Source organism: Poecilia formosa, unplaced genomic scaffold (assembly GCF_000485575.1).
Source record: "Poecilia formosa unplaced genomic scaffold, Poecilia_formosa-5.1.2 Scaffold308, whole genome shotgun sequence".
Lineage (NCBI taxonomy): Eukaryota > Metazoa > Chordata > Actinopteri > Cyprinodontiformes > Poeciliidae > Poecilia > Poecilia formosa.
In genome coordinates, this window is record NW_006800247.1 from 434,043 (window position 1) to 449,484 (window position 15,442).

A 15,442-nucleotide genomic window follows, 5' to 3' on the forward strand; every position below is an offset into this window, starting at 1 on the left:
GGGGGAGGGGGCGTTGACGTGCTTTTTTCACGTACCGGTGAGAGAACAACGAGTTCATTAATTCACGCTTTGATCTATACAGGTATATAGCAGGTGATAAAAACAAAAATTGATGTATTGTAATGTACACGTGGCAAACAACCTATCCTTATTTGTTTACAATATTTTATTCCATTTGATAATGTTCGATTCTATCTTCTCCCTCCACCTTTGCACATTAAGTTGTAGCTTTTTTACTCAATTTCTCCAACTTCAAGAATAAATTTTAAATAGATTTCAAATGATACGAAGTCATAGACACACAAAAATTGTGCGTGCGCCTATACCACAGGTATTACGGCGCTGTGCTCCAAACAGCATGGCAGCCTCCGTAAAGAGCATTTGTGTAACATAGCTGGGGTTTCACATTTTTTCTGATTTGGTCTCCGTTTCTGTTGGATTCAAGTTATACAGTAAGCAAATCAACGATTTTATTTTCTGGTTGGCTAACTGTAAGTACCTGTAATGCCTAATAGTAAATGGTAGTTGTGGATGTTCTTAAAGTTACAAAATATGGAAGCGAATTACCAACACTAGTTGTATGTATGGGAGCTTTGTACCAACAAAGTGCTAATATTGTGGCTCCAATTCATTATTAATTGATTCTGTTTGTAAGATTTGCCAGAAATGTACATCCACTTTTACCACTTTCAATTTAAAGGTTTTATACGGAAGTGGATTAGAGCACTAAAAAAAGGAATTCTAACTTTATATATCAGAATTCCAATCTGTTTTGAAAGACTCTAAATTCTGGAGAAAAAATGATAAATTCTGAAATTAAAGTATTCTGACATTAATCTCAGCATTCAAGAAGACAGTATTCTGACTTTCTTTGGCAGAATTCTGGCTTTTTATCTCAGAATACAGAGAAAAAAGTCAGAATTCTGTCTTTGATTTCCGAATTCAGAAATCAATCTCAGAATTCTTTTGTTTTTTCTTTTTCAGCTCTTCCATAGAAATAGTATAACGATCTTGTATTTCCCAGGTGATTGAAGTATAACCTGGACACACATAGACATAAAAAATTACCCTATCGGCATTGTGTATCAACAAATTTTCCCCACTTCACTTATAAATATTGATATAAACATTACCAGTCAAATATTTCATATTTAAAAAAAAGAATGTAGAATGTTAGCATTGTGTATTAAAAGTGCAAAACTAACTTTGGAAAAAAAAAAGTATTTTCATTGCATTTAAAGGAAACCTTTTATGAAAATTCACTTTTTTCAAGTTTTGTACTTTCACTTGGATCTCTGCTGTTTCTACAAATAACCCAAGCACTTAAAAAAAACACCCAGATATTTTCTGACAATATGTTAATGTTTTTTGGTGTCCAGAAAATGAGGTGTTTCAAAAACCTCGCAATTTTTAAGTCCCAGTCAGAACTGCGCCATTACCTAGCAACCCCAGCTGAGCTCCAGCATGTTTGGTCAGCTGGTCTTACCACTGTATGCGCTGTACAATGGCTGCTGGAAAACACAAGTGCTTTTTTGTTGTCTTACCAACAAGAAACCACTTGCTCCATTCTTGTTGGTTGTGCAGGAAACTTCACTTCTGCTTTTCGAAGATGTAGGCTTATATAATTGTGCCTCTGATTGTAGCCATTTTGACAGGTGTATGTCTCACATGTTGACAAAGAAGCTGCCCCCAGTGCACAGCGTCTTGCTCCTGGTTTCCAGGAGAGCCAGTCAGCTCTCCAGACAGCGGTATGATGTCATCGTGGTGGGTGGAGGCCACGCAGGAACCGAGGCAGCGGCTGCAGCGGCCCGAGTGGGGGCAGAGACCCTCCTGGTCACACAGAAAATACAAACAATCGGTACGAAGAATGGATTTATTGAGGCTGGGTGGATATTTAGAGATCTCACTGTGGCTTCTTCCTCACAGGCGCACTATCCTGCAACCCGTCCCTGGGCGGCGTAGGTAAGGGTCACCTGGTGAGGGAGGTAGACGCTCTGGATGGGCTCTGCGGCCGAGCTGGAGACTGGGCGGGGATTAACTTTTCCGTCCTGAATCGTAGCAAAGGCCCCGCCGTGTGGGGGCTAAGAGCCCAGTTGGACCGGCAGCGCTACCGAGAGTTCATTCAGGTTCGCCCCCACACACACACACACACACACACACACTGTCGTGGAAAAAATTACTTTAGCAAGAGTCTGGATGAGAAGAAATAAGAAATTTATTAAAACCTTGCAAGGTGAGAACAGAAATACAGAGTCAAGTCTGCTCTGACCAACAGTGGATAGGTTCTGGCCAGAGAAGAGACACTTCATTGGACAGTAGGTGTGAATCCCTGATTGTTATGTACCAGGGATTCTGTGGAGCCCAACTCAGATGGTCTGGCCGTTTGTCTATTGTTAGGGAAAGGGGGTTGTTCTTTCATGCTAAAGAGGGCAGATAAGTTCCACGTTGGGGAAGTAACACTTAGTCTCCAGGATCAACGACGTCCCCTGCTGTTATGGCACCATAGACGTCTATAGGAGAGCAGCTTGGCCAATCTCAAGATGAGATCCTGCAGACATGATCTCATCATCAGACACAATCTAAAGCACAAAAGGGGTGAAGAGCACATTATAAAATTTTCCATTACAACACGCACGTGCACACACACACGCACACACACACACGCTGGGCCAAATGTTAGAAAGGGCTTATAGGGCAGTAACCCCTATAAGTAAAATTGACTTTTTTGAGCTTTGAGCATCATGTTATCACGTTATTCTCTCATCAGGAACATTTCTGGAGTTTTGCTTTGATCCTTTCATGTTTGTGAAATCCTTTAATCTCAGATCCAGTTGTTCTACCTGCAGGCAGAGCTGCTGTCCACTCCCAGGCTGAAGGTTCTGGAGGGATCAGTGGAGGAGCTGCTGGTGTCGGATCCGAACCCTGCAGAACCTGGGCGCCACAGAGTCACCGGGATACGGCTCGGTACGCATCAGTCATTTTCCACATCTTATTCAGGGAGCCCTTCCTTCCTTCCTTCCTTTCTTCATTTTTTCCTTCTTTCCATCCTTCCTTCCTTTCTTCATTTTTTCCTTCTTTCCATCCTTCCTTCCTGACTGACTTAATGTTGACCTGAAAATGTCGGGTCCCTTTAACATAAATTTGTCTTAAAATCTAGACTAACTTTGTTCTCTAACATATAAGATGTCAGTGGTATATCAGGTCGGATTACGTCACCATGGCAACAGATTTCATCACCGTGGTTTCTTAATCCTTCCATCAGCCAATGGGAGCCAGCCAATCTCCGCCTCCTCCGTGGTTCTGACCACCGGTACCTTCCTGTCCGGGTCGCTCTTCGTGGGCCGGACCTCGTCCCCCGGAGGCCGGATTGGAGACGCCCCGTCAAGTTCTGGCCTGACCCAAACGCTGAGGGACCAGCTGGGTCTGAGGGTAGGCAGGCTGAGGACCGGAACCCCACCCAGACTTTTAAAAGACTCAGTGGACCTTTCCCTGGCTAAGCTCCACCCGCCGGACCGCCAGCCGACGCCGTTCAGCTTCATGAACACTCAGACCCGCTGCAAGGTCCAGTCCGAGATTGGTTCTGACTCGGTTGTGTCCATCAGCACATTTTCATCATAATCACTGAAGATGCTTTTATTTTGAAACTTCTACAGCCGGAGGAGCAGCTGCCGTGTTACCTGACCTACACGACTCCAGGTGTAGAGCGAGTGGTGAGGGAGAGTCTCCACCTGAACTGCCACATCCAGCAGGACGCCAAAGGACCCAGGTAGACAAAGAGTTCACCAAAAAAGTATTTACACCCCCAACTGTCACTCTGACCAGCATTATGCTGCCACCACTGTTTTTCCATTTATCAATCCCTCGTTGTACATAATCATCTGTGTGTTTATTTATCCTTCCTTCTTTGCTTCCTTTTCTTCTTTTCCTTTTTTACCGTTTTCTTCTCCCCTTGCTTCCTTATTCCTTTCTTTTTTCATCTTTTCCTTAGTTTTATGCCTTCCTTCCTTTTTCCTTTCTATCCTTCCTTTGTCCCTTTCCTTCTTTCTTCTTTGCTTTTTCCTTCCATTTTCCCTTCCTCCTTTCTTTCTATCATTCCTTCTTTTTCTTCCTTTCTTCTTCAATTCTTTATGTAAATAACCCCAAATTCAGCTCCTCATTTCTTGTATTCCCATTTAGCACTTATTGCATTTACTTCGTTTTATTTTGTATAATATATGACGAACCTCTGGTTTTTAATTTAATGCTTTTATTTTGATAAGGGAGCTTTCGTTGTTTATATTGTGGAACGGCAGCTTAAAGACAGAAAGGAACAGAAAACAAGTTGCAACCAGGTTGTAAAATGTATCTTATTAATGGCCCCCTTGATAGAAGCACAAGGTTTGTTTATTTTGTGAATAAGGATATTTCTAATCTTGATCGGTTGGAATGGTGAATTTGTTTTATTGTTTACAAACACTAGACCAGGGGTCACCAACTCCAGTCCTGCAGGGCTACCATCCTGTAACTTTTAGATGCATCTCTGCTCAAACACACCTGGATCAAATAAACTGCTCGTTTCCAGCCTATTGCAGAGAGGAATGAATGCTGGTGAGGGAATTCAGACATTTTGGAGCAGAGGTGAATCTAAAAGTTGCAGGATGGTAGCCCTTGAGGACTGGAGTTGGTGACCCCTGCACTAGGGCATAGTTTTGAATTAGAGTTGATATTTTCAGTAGTGAACGTTATTTTTAGTTGATACGTTACGTTTGTAAAAGCGTGTTTTTGTAGCTTACATTGTCTTTTTGTGTGTGTGTTTGAGCTACAGCTCTTATGGTGAAACTCAGGGTTTATCCCAATAAACCTCACCGTTCATCAGTAAAGCCAGAATCCTTCACAATCCTGCTACACTTTCCTTTAACTCCTTTCCTTCTTTCTTCCTTCCTTTCCTGTGTATTTGGAGTGATGTGTAGCTCCAGTTTTCTCCCACCCACCTTCTGAAAGCCTCTCAGCTCCAGCGTTAAGCTGTCAGCCTCTTCAGCCTCCTGCTGATTTTTGATCCAGTTGAAGTGAAGCAGAAACATTTAATCTCTGTGTTTTTCTCTCTCAGATATTGCCCCTCCATTGAGTCCAGGGTGCTGCGCTTTCCAGGAAGAAGTCACCAGGTGTGGCTGGAGCCCGAGGGGTTGACTTCTGACCTCTTGTACCCACAGGGCCTGTCCATGACCATGCCTCCTGACGTGCAGCTGCGCCTCATCAGAGAAATCCCTCCCTTGCACAGAGCGGAGATCCACACTCCAGGTACGCAAAAAACCTGGAAAACCTGACCCAGAGTGGAAATGGATGCCATCAGCAGATGCGTCTCCATTAAAAATATATGTAAAACTTTGTCAATATTCCACTAATGTAAAAAAAAAAAAAAAAACACACAATTTCCCAAAAAGGTCTCCAGTGATTCCATGAAATAAGGAACACAATTAAAATCAAATGTGTACAGAGGAGGATTAGGACCACTGACTTTAAAGACAGAAACAAAATCGCAGAAGACTAAAGTCAGAATTCAGAGAAAAAAAGTCGAAATTCTGCAATTAAGCCAAAATTTTGAGATTTAAGGCAAAATTCTGAGGGGAAAAAAGGATGGAATTCTGAAAATAAAGTTAAAATTCTTAGATTAGCCAGAGAATATTCTGAGATTATTACCTGAATTCTGGAAATTTAAATCAAAATTCTGTTTAAAGTTAGATTTTAGAAAAAATAGTCTACATTTTGAGATTAAAGTTAGAATTATTTTTAGTGGCCCTTATCCTTCTCTATACATATGAATAAGTTTGTTCACAGTTAAATCATTAAAAAAAACCTCCTGCACCATCAGCCTCCTACCACTTCCTGTGGTTTCATTCATCTTTTCTGCCACTGGTAACATCCGTTTATTGATCACATGACTTGTATGATGCAAAATAAGTGTTTCCATTGCAGTTTTGTGAAATATGCCAATTTCAATGCAGCGAATAACCTAGGCAAAACCCGTTTTTTTAATCAAAAAAGTGCTTTTTAAAATTGTCCTTTCATCAAGCAAATTTATTTTCAAAATTCCAATTTTGTGAAATTTTATGGTTAATGCAAACACATCTGCTTGTTTTTTTCACGTACAAACCTCCCGCTCCCTGCAGGGTATGGTGTGCAGTATGACTATGTGTGTCCCACCCAGCTGAGTCCCGCGCTGCAGGTAAAAAACACGCAGGGACTTTTTCTGGCCGGTCAGATCAACGGGACGACGGGTTACGAAGAGGCAGCTGCACAGGTGATTCCCGAAGCTCAAAAATAACTTAAGGCTTTGGATAGAGCTGCATAATCGTTTTAATTAAATTCCCAGCAAACTGTCAGTATACAGTCAGTATGTCAGTAACAGTATACCTTGAAAAAATATTCAGAATGAAGCCCCAATTATAACTGCTTAAAATCAAAACAAAGATTATTTTAAACTCAAATGCTCAGAAGAGATACATGTTATCCATTGTTCTCATTTTGCTCAATTATATCTCCCACTTTTGTAGCTAGGCTAACCAATAATTTTTGAATGATATTGACTCGCTCCGCCATTAAGAACTGCTGAATGAGCGCTATTAAGGTGATAACATAAAGTTCTTGTCGATGGTTTAAATGTCTAAACAACTTAAAGTTTTTCGAACGCTTATATTTTAAAACAGTAACGCATACAGTTTACTTTTGATCCCATCCCTGACTTTGGAATCGTCCCCGTTCTGGTGTGTCCGCCATCTTTAAATCCTGTATCATTCCTGTTGCTGATCCCCCGCTTCAGGATCACCAACGGGGCCCTCTGCTGGATGGCGGCCAAACTACAACACTAAAAGAAGGTTTAATAGACGTCATTAGCAAATGATTGGATCTAATTTTAATCTAATAAACCTAATAAACCATTAATTGAAAATTAATAGTAAGTCAGTTACCTAGATAGCATCCAGCCTAGCTATAGTTAATTAATAATTTTGGGTTTAACCGTAGCGATCAGAGAAGAAGAAAACAGGAAATGAATCATGTTTCTCCGGTGGTGTTCTGTACAGGGGCTGTGGGCGGGGGTGAACGCCGCCCGCCGCGCACTCTCCCAGCCTCCGGCGGCGCTGTCTCGGACAGAGAGCTACATCGGCGTCCTCGTTGATGACCTGGTGAGTCGAGGAGTTACCGAACCGTACCGCATGTTCACCAGCCGGGCGGAGTTTCGGACTTCTCTGAGGCCGGACAACGCTGATCTCCGCCTTACGATGAAAGGTAGCCCTCCGTGTCTGACTGGTTTCCTTCATAAGGCGCCAGCTTGGGCTGGGTGACATAGCTTAAAAATAAAATCTTGTTTTTTTCAGACCAAATCATTTCAATCATCCATTCTGCGAGTTGTATGACGGAGCATTAGGGCCAGGCTATGAGCATTTTGGTTTTTGTAATAATATTATGACTCTGGCTTATAACTATATTCTTGTAATTGTACAGATTTATTCCAGTAATATTAAGACTTTATGCTGGTAATATTTCAGCTATTATACAACTTTATCCTAGTAATATGGCTTTATTAAGAGAATAAAGTTGTATTGCCGGAGTCAGACTTTATTGCAAGAATAAGTTAATTAAGACTCTGGCAAGTCAAAAGAAAAAATCCAGATTTCCCAAAAGTTAAATCTTCAAAAACCAGAAATCTTGACTAATCGATGGAACCGATTTATGGGCAGCTCTGAACAGCATCTTGTTCTGCGTCTCCATCAGGGTTTGAGCTGGGATGCGTCTCCGCTGTGCGCCACCATGAGGCAGTTAGGGTGCGTTGCAGTCTCCAGAATGCAATAGCCGCCCTCCAGGCTCTCACAATGTCCTCAACCAGTTGGAGGAAGAAGCTGCCGGGAATCAGCATGAGCGAAAACAAGAACCAGACGCTCAGGTGAGTCCGGTCGGTTGAACCAAAACTACAAAGGTTTCAGTAACATCCCCGGTTTATTTTTGGTTCTGGTTTGTTTTCCTTCCAGCGGGATGGACCTGCTGGAGTACAAGGACGTCTCCTTCGAAATGTTAGCTTCTGTCTTTCCTGAGTGCCTTTCACCGTACATGGAGTTCTCACAAAGACTCAAAATAGAGGGTGAAACCTGACTTCTGACATTCCACGTTAACACAACGATCTCACTGTAAACCCAGGGACACAGGATTAAGAGTTCAAAGTCAGATTTTGATTGTTTTTTGATGGCCTTAATGCCGACACATTTATCTGGATGTTTTATTATGAAATTATGACGGAGTTAAGTAAAATAAAAAATATAAACTATGAGAATAAAGTTGGAATATTATGAGAATAAAGTCGTACGAAAATAAAGTAACAATACGAGAATAAAGTTGGAATATTATGAGAATAAAGTCGTACAAAAATAAAGTAACAATACGAGAATAAACTTATAATACGAGAAGGAAGTCATACAAGAAGAGTTTAAATAATATGGGAGTAAAGTTGTGGTACTGTCATGAGAAGAAAGTCAAAATTACGAGAATAAAAAGTCAATATTATGGGAATAAAGTCATACGAGAATAAAGTTGAATTAATACGAGTAAAGTCTTACTAATATGGAAACAAAGTCAAAATAATATGAGAATATGGTTGTAGTATTACAAGAATAAAATCATAATATTACAACTTTATTCTATAAATATAACTGTTCTAATATTATGACTTTATTCTCATCCTTTCTACTTTATTCTCATATTATTTCAAGTTTATTCTCGTAATACTAGTGACTTTCTCGTGATTTTATTTTTTCTTGGTATGGCCCTACTGCTCCCTCATAGGAAATAATTTTCTTGAGTTTCGAACATTTAATAATCTTGACTCCCGTCTGTCATGCAGCCGTGTACAAACCCCACAACGACCAAAACAGGAGCGAGATCAAGAGGATTCAGAGCGAGGAGAACATGTCTCTGCCGCAGGACATCGACTACTTCACTCTGCCCGTGTCTCTGTCGCAGGAAGTCAGGGAAATCCTCGACAGATTCCGACCGACCACAGTGAGTCTGAATTTTCCTGCGTTTTTTGTATTTGTGACATTAAGAAGTTCATTCTTTTCTTAACTTATCGCCGTGTCTGCCGGCTAGCTGGGAGCTGCTACCCGTCTGCAAGGCATGACCCCTGCGGCCATCGCCAATCTCTTCAATTACGTTCACTTTACAAGGAGGCGGGAGAGCAGGAGGAAGCAAGCGGACCATGAGGAGGAAAGAGGAGAGGAGCCGTGCAGAAGAAATGCATCTTTACCTCAATAAGAGAGACTGAGAAAGTAAAAAAAAAAAAAACATTTATTCTGGGAAAAATATACAAGTCTTTCATTCAGAAGGAGGAGGAAATATGTAATAAAATTCTGACTTTAATCTCAAAATTCTGACTAGTCGAAATCCAAATAAATAACCAAATGTTCTTAGGTGTTAGTAAATTAAATCATACAACTGTTTCTTTCTCGTTAGAGGATTTGTAAATCTGAAATTTAAGCCCAAAATCTCCCAAATATAATTGGTAGATTTGAGTTTTGCCTTATTGTGCATAAACAATTTAAACATTTCTGATTCTGAGAAAAAAACTGAATTCTGAGATTAAAGTCAGAATTCAGACTTTAATCTCAGGGATTAAAGCCTGAATATTTTTCAATTGGTCCTAATCCTCTTCTGTACATTCATCATGTAAAACAGTGTTTTATTTTTGAAATATAGCTGCAGAATTAAAAAATTTCTATGTCAAAGTTTCTGAGTCCTAACTCTGAGAGCAGCAACAGTGGGAACGCCATTAAACTCCATGTGACCTTCTCAGCGCTGCTGCCGCTCGTATCAAGATGGCCGTCCAGCTCCGCGGCGCCTCTCGTGAAGAAGCCAAACGGAAACCTCCAGTGGGGCTGAGGAACGCCTCTGGGGGCTTCTGGGTAAACGGTGGTTTCTACGAAGGTGGCTTTGGCCGTCAGGGTGAGAGGAGATGATAACGGACACTAGAGAGAAGACAAATGCAGATGAAATGATCCGAAAAGTTTTACAGTGTTTTCTATAACAACATATTAGGGGCATTATAGATAGAAAAAAAAACACATTTCTGCCAAAAACATTTCAGAAAATTTGAAATTTATCTCAAATTTTCTAAATAAGAATTTTGGAGAAATCTTGGTTTCAAAAGTTTAAAGTGTTCAACTTCTGAAACTTTTCTGAATTCAGAAGTCAAAAATTTAAAATCTTCTAAACTCTGAAATTTTGAGAATTATCTCAGAAATTTTCTAGGAAACACTTGAAAAATGTTTTACTTTGAACTGCTGAAAAATTGCTAGAAAAAAAATCTAATTTTGAGATTATTCTCAGAAATTTTCTAAAGAAAAAGTAAAATTTCGGACTCCCAAAAGTTACATTTTTGACTTTAGGAGATTTTAAATTCCAAGTAAGAAAGTCGGTAATTTCCACATTTTTTCTAGAAATTTTCTTAGATTAATGTAAAAATTTCTACTTTTTTTTTTTTTTGCAAATGTTCAGCTTGGAGCTCAGAAATGTCCTTGTTTTTTTCTCAAATGTCTAAGATTAATCTAAAAATTTTAGCTCTTTTGGTGGAAATGTACTCCTTTTTTAATCTGCAATGGCCATAATATGCGGTCGTAGTTTTAAGGATAAGCGAGTTTCTGCACCTGGACGTTTTGACAGCGGAAGAGAAATTTGGCTCCCAAGATGTAGTTCTGAGGAACCTCGATGAATCCCTGACGAGCCCAAATAATTTGGATGGAGAAAGAGAGAGGAAGGCTGCAGCCTGATTCACATGACTCCTGTAGAACATGGAGAGAAATGTTACAATGATTGTGATACAACAGTAGCCTCACAATGAGTGGAATAGAGATCACCCGAGTTAATCTGAAGTAGACTGATTGATCTCAATCATTCAATACTAATAACACAAAGCTCCTTTGTTACTTTGTTTTTATTTCTGTCAACTTTGAATGCTAAAGTGATAGCATACTAAAGCCACTGCTATCAAACTTATTTTGTATAAAATGCACATTTTTGCTCATTGAATTTGTGAATTTCTGACTGAAATACATTATTTTACACCTCCTTTTATCAATTTGTTACATCAGGATTCGTGTTAATGTGGATCGTAAAACATAAGTTTGAATGACTAAAAAATGTCTAACTACTCCATCCAGTACCTTCACGGCACCACTAGGGGCGCAACGACTAGATAATATTTAATAAGTATTTAAATACCAATATAAGGGAGGTGGATATTTATTCAGTCATACATAATTTAAACAGTTATTTAACATAAATCACATTTCATTTTGACATGAAAGATGTTATTTTGTCATTTTTATTCAAAAAGCCAAATATTTTTATTTACAATTGATTTGTTAACGCAATATAAAGGGTAAATCATTCAAGGGGGTGAATACTTTTCATTTTAAAGCACTGTATGAGACCGAACAACACAAAGTAGTTAGTGAAAGTGAAGTAGAAGGAAAATGACACACGATTCTTTATTTTTTCATTCATCTAAAAAGTGTGGCATGGATTTCTTTCCCAACCCAGTTTACTTGAGCAGTTTGCTCCAGTTTCAGCTACAAGCCTGATCCGTTTTGGCTTTCAGCTTTGTCAAGAGGCTGACATGTTTCCCCAATTATTTTCTTAGAAAATACCAAACTGAAGCGTACCTGCGGATCGATCAGACAGTCCTGTATCAGGATTCTAGTCCAGTTTGGCTGGAGGCCTGAGTTCATGGCGATCTCATCGGGAGCAGTGGATCCTCGGAAGATCTCATAAATCTGTGAACGCAGCTCAGTGCAATTCTGAGTTTCAGAACTGGACAGCATAGGAGAGGAAATAAAATACTTTTTAGGGTTTTAGTTTGTTTAAAACTGGTGTTGTGCCCCTAGAAAACAATTTCACTTATAAGGTCAGAAGGAGGATAAACTGGTGTCTGAAAGGCTGCAACTAATGATTATATTGCTAATCAATTAATCTAATATTTTGATTAACTGAAAATGAAAAATGATGGATTCTGCAGATTTTTTTAAATTAACCACTTATGCCATTTATATACAATCATGAAAAGATGAAAATAAACAATTTGTTTACTTTTTAAAACAGGAAAACAAACTAGTTAATATAAACTACGCCCCTTGAGGAGTTTTGGTTAAAACATATTTAAAGAAAAATAAATTTCTGGTTTTCAAATAAAAAGTAAAATATCATCAGCATAAAGTGCAATTATAGCTGAAACGATTAATTGAACTAATTGTGATGAATAGATTATTAAAATAATTGTCAACTAATTTAGTAAGTGATTTATCATCTGTACAGTTTTGGCCTAATTACTGCTGTGAATATATGGGGGTTTTTCAGCAAATTATTGTTTTTTTTTTAGCCAGTCTGTGTACTCCAGTAAACAATTAATCAATTACTAAATTAGTTGACGATTATTTCAATAATCAATTCATTATGATTGAGCCGATTAATCGCTCCAGCCTTAGTTGTACTGAATGTGACGTTTCCCTTTATGCTGATGATATTTTACTTTTCATTTCAAATCCCCACATTTTTTTAACATCTGATTAAAACCATGTTGGTCTGTAAATATGTTTTATACAAAAATCAAGCAGCAGAGTTCATATTTACTAAAGTAATGCAGTTTATTTTATATAAAAAGCTTAAATTGTTATTTGAAAAATCTGCAGAATGTCCCATTTTTTAATCCAACTGTCAAAATATTTGATTTACCGATTACTAACAATGATTAATAGCAGTCTAGCAGACACCAATTTATCCTAATTCTAACCCTAAATATGTTTACAAAAAATAAATAAATATAATCTATATTCAATCCAAAGTTTACTGCAACAAAATACACCAGTTGGTCACAAAGATATATATTTTTACACTAAGCCCTGATGTCTGCTCACCTGAATGTGCAGCCACTTATGGTGTTGTGTGTAAAGAGGATGGGCGATAACCTGCTGGGATCAGAGGAACACCTGCCACCTTCTGAAACGCCAAGCGACTTCAACTAATCCACCGTCAAGGAAGAAGATGCATTTATGCCGATAATAATCAAACTTCAGTTACTTTGTTTCAAGGATACCGGCTGCATTTCTCCGTCAATAAGCGCCATGACAGCAGATCCCTTTCTCAGTCCAACTGGAGGTGGGTTTGGTGGGGCCTGTGTGGGCTTGGAAGTGTCCCGCTGTAACAGCTTCATAAAAGACACCATGAGCTGCATTTCCAGAAACCATAAAATATCCAAGAACTGAAATTACAAAAATAAATACGCTTAATGGAAACACGCTAATTTCAAAAAGAACTCACGCTTTTCGTTTAAAAGTTTCGCAAAAAATGCAATGAAAACCCTTCTTCACGAGTCACGTGATCAACACCATGACGTTACTACTGGCGAAAACGCTGAAGAAGACGACAGGAAGAAGTAGGAAGAGATTGGTTTGTTTTTGTTTTCTGTATTACACCAAGTACTATAAACAATATTAGCTAGAATTTCGCCGGTGGACGTAAATACAGCACATAAACAGTCTAATCACAAAATATAAACTATAATATGTCCATCATACTAGTGAAAATTTATCCCCCTCATGTCAAAAGTCCGTCGATTTGAATAAAAATATCCGCAGTGCCGAAACTTCTTCCGCTGTTTAGTAGGACAGACAACCGCTCCAAGATGGCCGCCGTATTTCCTGTGCTCCAGCAGCCAATGCGGGGTCTGCTCTTTATTATGTCACGTTGATGACGTGACTCCTGTGACGTGAAAAACGTGTTTCCGATACGACTGAAAAACCACCTAACCCTAGCAAAAAAACATTTTATCGATAAAGATAAGCTTTAAGCACATTTATTTCATAATTCCAATAAGCTGAACTTGAAGGTTAATGGAGACGAAGATACTGAGTAAAAATTTACGTGAAATTCTACAGAGTGTGTCTGGAGGACCAGCTGCTCAAAGGGAACGTCAGTCAGGGTGAAGTTGATGGATGCGTTCCTCAGCTCCCCTTTGGGTGTGTAGTAAACCAAAAACTGTACCTGCAGGAAACGAGCGCAGCTGAGTTAGAAGCTTCAGTTCGGATTAAAAGCACATTTATGCGCCTCCTCACCGTTTTCACAACATCTAAACAAAACCCGTTTTGTTTGACAGGTGCAGGCCAGTCTGACAGCGGTATAACAGGGACCTGAAAATAAACAGCCTTATTAACGTACCGCCATCTTTGTTTACACCAAATTATTTTAAAACAACAAAAAGATGAAACTGTCAGGTGTTTCTTTACCAAAAGATCTGATCTTATTTTAATTTTGTCAGTTGTTGGAACCTGTAACAATGAAACACAGGCTTCATCAGTCTGATGCAAGAGAACATGCAGTATGAATCAAGGCTCAGCGGTAAATCAGTCTTATTATTTAGATTTTTGGAAATCTGGATTTTCTGGATTTTTTTCCCCACCAATGTATTTCTTGAGTTTTCAAAGTTCAGAGTGATGTCAAGGCCGTCATTTTGTTTTACAGCTTCTATTTATTTGAATTTTGAATTCAGGTCAAACTCTTAAATTTTATTTTTAAGCCACCAGCCCTGGTGCGTATATTTTTAAAAGAGTTCATCTGGACTTACTGACCGCTATGAGACTCATGTTAAAATAGTAAGAGATGGAGCTGAGATCCGGATCGGTGGTGCAGGACTGAGAGGTCACCATCCGGGTGCAGGACAGCGACGTAGATCTCAAAAACTCTGAAGAAAACAAACACAAAAAGCAGTGAGATTAAAAATTCAACAAACACAGAAACCTCTGCTTTAAGATATTATTTTATTAGGTAAGTTTGCAAATATAAAGAAAAAAAAGTGCATTTTAAAAATCTGGTCATCTTTTATTGGTAGAAGCGCAGAAACCAAGATGTTTAACAAAAGACGTCCTCTGATAAAATACCAAGTTCGGTAATATTTGTTTCTCTTTCAAAGTTAATTAAACTCCAAACATAAAAAGCTACCTGGCAGGTTTCCATCTGAGTCTATTTGGGGAAAATCTGGTTCACTGTGAGACTCAGCAGTTTAACTTTTCATGCGGTGTGAACTTACTTGCAGGGTTACGGTTGAAGCAGAAGGAGGAGGCGGCACCAGGAGCCGGCTGACGGAGGAGGCCTTGCGCTGAGAAGTTGGACCAAAACGTCTGGATAAGATCATCAACCTAGAAAAACATTTTCTCTATCAAAAAAGGAAGAGAAAACACATTCCCTGAATTGCCTTTGTGTATTATAGGTATTTACCTGGTGAAAATGTCTCCTGTATGCTGGGATCGGATATTCTCGAGATGAGAAATAGTAGAAATCAACTGACTGAGTCACAGCAGGAAGACATGGCAGCGCTGCTGCTGCAGGAAGACACGGCGGCGCTGCTGCTGCAGGAAGACACGGCGGCGCT

The 15,442-nt window shown here is 39.3% G+C and overlaps 2 protein-coding genes across 6 annotated transcripts in view; one reads left to right on the top strand and one right to left on the bottom strand.

The window, feature by feature from the left end:
* The first annotated feature begins 3 nt into the window (after positions 1-3).
* mto1 (mitochondrial tRNA translation optimization 1) lies at positions 4-9,392 on the top strand. 3 transcript variants are annotated; one of them, XM_016661046.1, is made up of 13 exons: positions 4-82; positions 1,656-1,858; positions 1,927-2,126; positions 2,847-2,964; positions 3,263-3,561; positions 3,654-3,766; positions 5,087-5,277; positions 6,147-6,277; positions 7,059-7,263; positions 7,750-7,918; positions 8,004-8,113; positions 8,870-9,027; positions 9,115-9,392. In XM_016661046.1, exons 2-13 carry the CDS (start codon positions 1,660-1,662, stop codon positions 9,277-9,279), a joined length of 2,058 nt encoding a protein of 685 aa, XP_016516532.1. In that variant the 5' UTR covers positions 4-82; positions 1,656-1,659; the 3' UTR covers positions 9,280-9,392. The 3 variants fall into 3 exon arrangements, with proteins under 3 accessions (XP_016516532.1, XP_007572853.1, XP_007572852.1); XM_007572791.2 differs by lacking the exon at positions 4-82 and adding an exon at positions 336-452 and having other exon boundaries at positions 1,644-1,858; XM_007572790.2 differs by lacking the exon at positions 4-82 and adding an exon at positions 336-452.
* Positions 9,393-9,642: 250 nt separating this feature from the next.
* Positions 9,643-15,442, bottom strand: part of LOC103152352 (tectonic-3) — a 9,019-nt gene continuing 3,219 nt past the window's right edge. The window contains exons 5-15 of one of the 3 annotated variants that reach the window (XM_016661049.1): positions 15,289-15,426; positions 15,101-15,209; positions 14,643-14,755; positions 14,301-14,342; positions 14,130-14,204; positions 13,939-14,058; positions 13,112-13,222; positions 12,933-13,036; positions 11,685-11,832; positions 10,668-10,802; positions 9,643-9,989 (exon numbers count right to left, since the gene is read on the bottom strand). In XM_016661049.1, coding sequence (XP_016516535.1) covers positions 9,729-9,989; positions 10,668-10,802; positions 11,685-11,832; positions 12,933-13,036; positions 13,112-13,222; positions 13,939-14,058; positions 14,130-14,204; positions 14,301-14,342; positions 14,643-14,755; positions 15,101-15,209; positions 15,289-15,426 — 1,356 coding nt within the window. In that variant the 3' untranslated portion in view covers positions 9,643-9,728. Of the gene's footprint in view, positions 9,990-10,667; positions 10,803-11,684; positions 11,833-12,932; positions 13,037-13,111; positions 13,223-13,938; positions 14,059-14,129; positions 14,343-14,642; positions 14,756-15,100; positions 15,210-15,288; positions 15,427-15,442 lie in introns of all 3 variants that reach the window. The other 2 variants (XM_016661048.1, XM_016661047.1) reach the window with 2 other exon arrangements.